At 38.6% G+C, this 7,636-nt stretch overlaps 1 protein-coding gene across 1 annotated transcript; it reads right to left on the reverse strand.

Moving 5' to 3' along the window:
* Positions 1–3,134: 3,134 nt before the first annotated feature.
* LOC118795999 (claudin-18-like) lies at positions 3,135–7,386 on the reverse strand. The gene is made up of 5 exons (XM_036554829.1): positions 7,167–7,386; positions 3,999–4,163; positions 3,774–3,912; positions 3,434–3,544; positions 3,135–3,276 (listed from the first exon to the last, which is right to left on the reverse strand). Exons 1-5 carry the CDS (start codon positions 7,384–7,386, stop codon positions 3,135–3,137), a joined length of 777 nt encoding a protein of 258 aa, XP_036410722.1.
* Positions 7,387–7,636: the final 250 nt, after the last annotated feature.

The raw sequence follows: 7,636 nt of genomic DNA on the forward strand, positions 1-7,636 counted from the left end.
TGAAGACAAAGCCGCTCCAAATGGGACAATGTATGTTTGTGGGAAGCATGCTTATTCATATTTGCCTGCTGAATGGTCAGGATCGTGCTATACGGCATATGTAGTACCAGCTATGCGTATGGTTAACATCAAGCATAGAGGTAAGAGGGACGTGTTCCACAGCACAGAAACTGTTGCTACCCCAACTCAACGTTTCTTTGCTTCATTAGTTCCAACTTATGGTATTACTGTCGCATTAGATGAGATTAGGCAGATGGCTTTTGCCTTAGACAAAATTGCTAATGATACAGCAGGAGCATTGACACTGATAAATCAGGAGCCACATTCAGTGCGTCAAATGACGTTGCAAAACCGCATAGCCTTAGACATTATTCTGGCAGATAAAGGCGGAACATGTGCAGTTTTGAAACAAGAATGTTGCACGTATGTACCAGATGCGTTTGTTAATGTCACCACATATGTACAAGACATTTACGAGCAAGTGGCCCACTTAAAAGCATCTCAGAAGTGGAGCTGGGAGACATGGTTAGGATCTTGGGCGGGAGAATTGTTACCCCAGATCATTCAGATTGTGACACCTTTTATTGTTTTGATTTTGGGCATATGTTTGTTTTTTAAGGGTGTAACCTGCTTGGTCAGCAGAGCTATGACACCTGCACGTGTGGCCCAGATGACAACGACGTTGAACTTGACTGAGACTTCGTTTTTCTATTAGCTTTCCTTTCCTTTTATTAATGCTAGAAACGCAAGATGCCTATGCTCTTGAGAGTATAAGATTCGCTTCGCTTATATATATAATCACTTTATCTATCACATATAATCACTTTCCTTTTTTGTGATCATTGATGAGTTTGGGAATGATCAGACGGGGGACTGAAGAATAGTGGTGATTATTTAGTGCTCATTATATTGGTAGACTGATTAGTTTGGTAGAATTAGTATGCACAGTGTATAATGTGACTGTGTAGTTTTTAGGCCGCTCACGGAGTTGTGACCTGTGGCCTACTTTCCAAGAGATGCTGCTATGTTGAACTAATCATGCACACAAGGCACACTGAAAGTGTGTACGTGGCACAAGGCCGTCCCAACGGTGAGGCCTATGATTTCGAGCACTCATATAGCTGTAGAAATCACTCATGTAGCTGTAGTTCAGTATTAGGTTAGTCATGACATGTTTAACCATTTGGGATGATCAGCACAACCAAGGTACCTCAGTTCCTAGAAGCTTCTTTTATAATAAAGGTTTTGTTCTTAGGTGATATAGGGGTTCTCTACCCGGCTGAACTTTCTCCCACTCTGCCTCCCTTGTCAGTGTCTGTGACAAAGAGGAGTTGGGTCAGAGTGTACTCCTTATCAATCTAGAGATACCTTCAGAAGCAATGTTTTTCCAATTAGGCGCCAGACTCTAGGCGATGCAAGGACAGTTATAATTAACCACTCTGGACAGCTCAGGGATGGTATAAGATGTTCTTTGTTCTTTGTTTAGTACAGAAGCAACGCAACAACAACGTGGCACGGACCAGAGTCGTGTACATATATCTAGGTGTGGGTGCGAGAATTACCTAGCCGCACTAGAGACAGACTGAGCGTGAGGACGAGTGTGCAAGGCTTAAGACTCTAAGTGAGACTTAGTGCGTGTAGTACCTGAAGCCGACCTTCATGTATGAAGTCTTGCTGTATTGAAGACCATCAATAAAACCTGTTTCTACCTCATCTTCGACCACGCTCCAGACTGAAGTTCTTTGTGTAACAGTTTATTAGTTAGCTTGCGAGAACATCAATTCACCAAGAGCCAACAATGATTAGCCAATATTTTTGTCCAGTGGCAGGGTTATTTAATCCACTGATGGATAGTCAGGAGTTTGGTGTATTAGGATTTTTAAACATACGTATTCCACACATATCAAAAATACTTTTCTTACATCTTTATTTATCATACTAACACATATTTTCATTACATAGTGAAAATCAACAGATATTTATCACTATACAGTATGAAATTATGACTGCTGTCACACCCCTGCACTGACAAATTAATGCCTAATCTGTAATACAGCCATTGCATGTAAAAATGTCCAACACAGTTGGCTAAAACAGCATCTGAAGTATTTTATATTGGCAGAAATGGGAAACATGTCACTTGCTGGCTAGCCAGCTAATGATAAACAAAATTAGCAACAACTGACACATACAGCAAGCTAGTTAGACATCGCTCTGCAGGATTTCTGATAGCTTTCTCACTACATTTCTGAGCAAGTTTTAACCAGCTAAGATAGCTAGCAGCAAGCCAGTCAGACAGGTTAATTCAGTCATCCCGGCTAGCTCGCTTTTACTTAGCGTTGAAGTTAACTAACTAGCATGTAGTCTCTAAGATGGTTTTCAAAATATACTTGATGCTTAAAATCAAACAATCACCAGTCAAATTTGACACAAAATATAGCTATCTGATTCATATTTGAAAGACTTCTGACATCAATGCTAATAGTAATGTTAAAGTTTATCAACTTAATGCAAGAGTAATGACTGAATATAGTGACTGAAGTTTTTACGATGATTAGTACAATTAACCTAAATTTTACAGTTACAATAATAATCTTATAAGCATCTTAAGATTGCATATAAAATCTAACGACAGTTTTACTTTCACACAGCATTTAGCTAGTTACATACACAATTATTCATTACATTATTGTCATTTAGCAGAAGCTTTTATCCAGAGCAACTTACACAGGTTATAGTTTTATCCATTTATACAGCTAGACATTAACTGAGACAATTCTGGGTTAGAGTATCTTGCCCAAGGGTACAGTAGCAGTGCCCCAGCAGGGAACTGAACTTGCAACCTTGTGGTTACAAGCCCTGCTCCTTACCACTATGCCAAACCGCCATCCAAATACATACTTGCATGAAATTCCGTTGGATATAAGTAAAATACATCTAAAAAAGAGACTACTAGACCAGTTACTAGTAGTTTTATCCCATTTAGATGCTTCATTTTTATATACCATAGTATTCTGCCATAACTACAACACCAGTGAGATGCTGTTGTATGGCTGGAAATACTGAACATTTTGGGATTGTGATCCCTAACAGAAATCACAAATGCCATTCCTGCTGTCTAACATTGGCCAAATTTATACATAGTCAAATTTCTGGTTAGATCGCCTGCCGTCCTCACTTCGAGCCTTGAACGACTCATTGTAGGTTAGCCTGTGCTTGTCCTCAGACTTGTAGATAGTGTTGTGTGAGGGAGCTTTGTATGCAACTGTATTGAAGCTGAAATAAAACAGGGAAACAAAATATAAAATGTTCTTCTTGTCTTCTATCTTTCTAGTTGTCATAAACAAAAGGTTATATAATCAATAGTTCAGATTGCCTGAAATTTATACATTAATGAAATAGCAAAGCATTTATTTTGCAACTGTACACATACCGTGGCTTTTCTGGTACCATTCCTTTGCAGGCTAGGCACATCATAACTCCACCCACTAACATCACAGCCCCACCTACCCAGCCTACAAAGAGGGCAGGACCAAATGTGTACCTGCAGCATGAAAAAACAAACAAATAGAACAAACAGAACAAACTATAATCTAACTGGCAACACAACAAGTAAGAACTCTTTGTAAAAACAAATTTGCCATTGGTCCTTTGCTTTATGAGTTGCTCTGGATAAGACCACCTATTAAGTGACCATAAGTATAAATGTAAATAATACCAATACAAACATGAAAATGGTAATCCACAGAGGCTTTCCTCTTTACTCTTCCTACCTGGGTGTAAGACTTCCTCCCAATCCCCCAATGTCTGCCATTCCACTGAAGCCTCCCACTGGAGAAGTGAAGCTGGTCATCATGAAGGTGGTCACAATGAAATTGGCAAAGACAGAAGCTCCTGCAATGGCACAAACACCTGGAAAAGAAACAGGATATCTGTCAAAAAGAAGATGTAAAATGCACAAGATACCAAGATATAAATATGAATAAGTATATCTGTACCTGCAAGAGCAAACATGATCCCAGATGTCAAGGTCATGTTGGCCTTGGCAGTGTCCTCCATGGCACCCATTCTAATGCACTTCAGAGCAAAAATGGCAATCAGGATGCCGATTGTTCCAATGACGATTCCCACTATCATCAAGGCTCTCACTGCTTGGAAGAGACCTGTGGCCCAAATGAGAAGCAATGCTCTTTCTTGTATCATTTTACGTCGACAGTACAGTGAATGATCAAGACTCTTTTGTATCTGCAACTTGTACAACTATTCTTTTATTCACGCCTGCAAAGAACCATGGGAAGACAACTTTTTGTCAACTTTTGTGAAAATTGATGTTAATTACTCAGAAAATCAATAGCTTTTTTTTGCAAATTTACCGTAAGATGTTTTGGGGTATATAAAAGCTTAATGTGATTCAAAATCTTACAGAAAAAATACCATTTTCCTCTTGCTTTGGCATTTACTGTCCAAGATTGAAACACTGACAAAAGGCCCTTACTCCTATGATTTGCATGAAAGTGCGACATTTTACTGTTTCAACTTTACCATTAGCATTGGCCATACAGCCATGTTTAGTCTTATGAAGTTGAGAATGAAAAATTGATCACCTTGCAAATATTGCACATATACTGCACATATACCTTACTTTAGAGACTAAGAAGATATTCCGCTAACAGAGAACACAAATACATATAAATATGACTACTTAATAATGTCTCATTTTGAGCTTTTTAAATCAGACTTCATGAGGTCTTCATGTTATCTTGAATATTGGAGATCTGGAAGGAAGGTCATTTATGTCCAGATGTTTGAAGATTACTATAAAGAAATGCACAATAAGCAGAATCTACCACTTCCTGGCACCCTTTCCAGAAAGAGGATACAAGTATGTCTTACCACCATGGGATGTGAGACAAGTTCTTCAACTGTATGTTCAAAAGCAGTTAAAAGCTCTCAAAAAGAATGATGAATTTAAAGTTGCAAAGTTGTTTAATTGATTCACGGATTGCTAGGGAAAAGGGAAAAACCACAAAAATAGGCAACTTGTGTTTTTAAAAATACCCCTGAATGATTTAATGATATAATAGATATTTCATGGTCTGGAATGAAATGGAAATTGACCTTTTCAGTCATGTTCATGAGCTTTATGTTTGGCATAAAAAAGTGAAGCCTATGTTGAGAAAGAAACCACCAGGGCCTTTATGGGACCCTAAGCAGAATTTTATTTGGGGCCCCCCACCGCCATGGTGCCGCCAATACTATTGACTATTGTCAATGCTTGATCATTCGTACACCTACTGTAAATCTAGCACACCCATTATCAATTATTAGTTGTAGCTGTGTTGCCTACATCATGCCAATGCTATTCAAGTGCTCTTGGGGGCCCTGAGCAGGCGCTTAGTTCGCTTATGCGTTGGGCCGACCCTGGAACCCACTAAGCAATATAGTGGGGTTTATTATTTGCAGTTTTGCATTTACAGTTCTTGTAGCACTTGTTAATAGAAAGAGAGTTATGACCTCCAGCTTGTACCCAGCTATTTTGGCTAAAAACATGGTCCCCTCTGCTGGGAAGCTCAGACATAGACATTGCAGCATGTTGACTATCTAATGTACTCTTCCAAATCTACAAAGAATGATTAACAGCACAAAATGAATTTTCTCCCCAAATCATCTCAGTCTCTATACTTCAGTCCTATGGAATATTTATAGTTCCAATTTGAGAATGCAACTCACAGATTAAAACCAAAAGATCTGAAAGACCTAGAGTTGTATTGCTCTTGTCTCTGAAATTATTTGATGTACATGTTTGGGAATCTTTATAAAAATCATATAAAATATCTAATCTGATGCCTTTATAGTCATTTAGGTCCTTTTCCAATTCCCCGTTTTTGGCTTTATAAAGGCTAAATACAGAGGTGGACACCCCGGCTTCAGAAAGTAAAAGTCCTGCCATGTATTTTTTCCACCCATGCACTACACCAGCTGAATTTAATTAGCACAACTCTTCAGCCAGGTAGAGGAGTTAATTAGTGAAATCACCTTGTTTAGTGAATGGCTAGAACAAATACGTGGCAGGACTTTTACTTTCTGAAACCGGGGTGTCCACCTCTGGTTAAATAAATGTGACCCCTAAATGTTTTCTGGAATAAAATGTTTGATTTGGAAAAAATGACTTTTCAATGACACTGAGATTAAAGTATGACATTGTATAAAAAATGTCTAATTTTATAACATGCTCCTATTTATTCACTCATTATTTGAGTTAATGACTGGTCCTATAAAGTCCATGTATCCATGGATGTAGCAGATGACCTCACAAACTGTCCAAATGTCAGACATTAAGTAGTGACAGCCATTTTGTTGGTCCCACACAGTAAAGAGACACTGCCTTGATAGTGTAATGTCAATATAGTCATGAAATGGAGGTCTGTCCTGTGCTCCTTATCACTAGATATAAACGGGAACAATGCTTATCTTGTGTTTGCTCAACTAATGTGTTGCCGCCAGTTTCGATCATTAGTTTTGTTTAATTAGGGAACCATTTCCTTTTTTATGTAATGGGAGTTGTCTGCCTGTTATTTCGACAATGTTTCAGGATTTTTACATTGGTATTCACAACATATAAACAGCTAATTGCATAGGTTCTGTTTTCATCACACAGCTCTCCTCAGCTTTTTGATTTGAATACAGATATTCATGGCCTACACAAATGTTTCAACTTCTGCAAATAGCTACAACATACAGGAAAGAAATTTTGCGGAGTTAAGTCTATTATTGATTAATGTTATTTTCTTTTCCATGTTTTACAAAGAGTGCTTAAAGTTAGTCTATGGCTTTATGGGAGATAATTGTTCAAATGTTTGTATATTTGCCCCAGCTAATGACTAGTTTTGGTTAAATAGTTCATGTCAAGGAGACTTATGAAACCAGAGTTATCTGGAGCTTTATTTCAGATACTTGAAAATTGGTATCAAGGTATGCCTGAAAATTTAAAGAAAATGTGTGTTATATCTTTAGCCTGGTTACATACAAAAAGAGTAAGTATATGAAACTTTTTCACTTCCTATATTTGGATTGCAACTAATATATATTTTCCATATCTCCCATCATCTTTCTCCTCAGATCAATACAATTACAATAAAGCTTCCTTCAAGGAGACAACTACCTACCTGGCAGACCAAGGATAGTAAAGTACGGGCGACACTCTGTGAAGCCAGAGCTTTGTCTGACGCAGGACCTCCACAGGCCATAATAGTTGTAAACCGCCGTTACAGGATTGCTGTAGAGGTCTTCTGTGCTCCACTGGTCCATCACGGTGGATGCGATGATCCCAGCAATCCCCAAGATACCCAGCACAAACCCCATCACCTGACATAAAGTGACTGCCATGATACTTGTGTGATCAGACAATGTCTGGTGCTAGTTTAGCTACTGTCTTAGCTACTCAAGCTTCTCTTGCTACTGTAATGCGTTGCCTCGCCTTAATGTCAAAATTTGAATCATACAGCGTTTTCCGTGGGTGGGTCTATTGTTCATAACTACAAACCTCTGTTTGCTTTGGGCTTTTTCATGGGAGCTGGGCGGAGCCTGAGAGGGTTTGTAAAGATTAAGGGTGTGTATGTAGGGAGGTTATGAGAAT

Source organism: Megalops cyprinoides, chromosome 2, assembly GCF_013368585.1.
Source record: "Megalops cyprinoides isolate fMegCyp1 chromosome 2, fMegCyp1.pri, whole genome shotgun sequence".
Taxonomy (NCBI): domain Eukaryota; kingdom Metazoa; phylum Chordata; class Actinopteri; order Elopiformes; family Megalopidae; genus Megalops; species Megalops cyprinoides.

Coding starts and splice junctions, on each gene's coding strand:
- LOC118795999 (XM_036554829.1), bottom strand. CDS start 7,386: ATGGCAGTCACTTTATGTCAGGTGATGGGGTTTGTGCTGGGTATCTTG. Junction 3,913..3,998: donor GATCATGTTTGCTCTTGCAG/GTACAGATATAC, acceptor TTTCTTTTCCAG/GTGTTTGTGCCATTGCAGGA. Junction 3,545..3,773: donor GGAGGAAGTCTTACACCCAG/GTAGGAAGAGTA, acceptor TTCATGCTGCAG/GTACACATTTGGTCCTGCCC.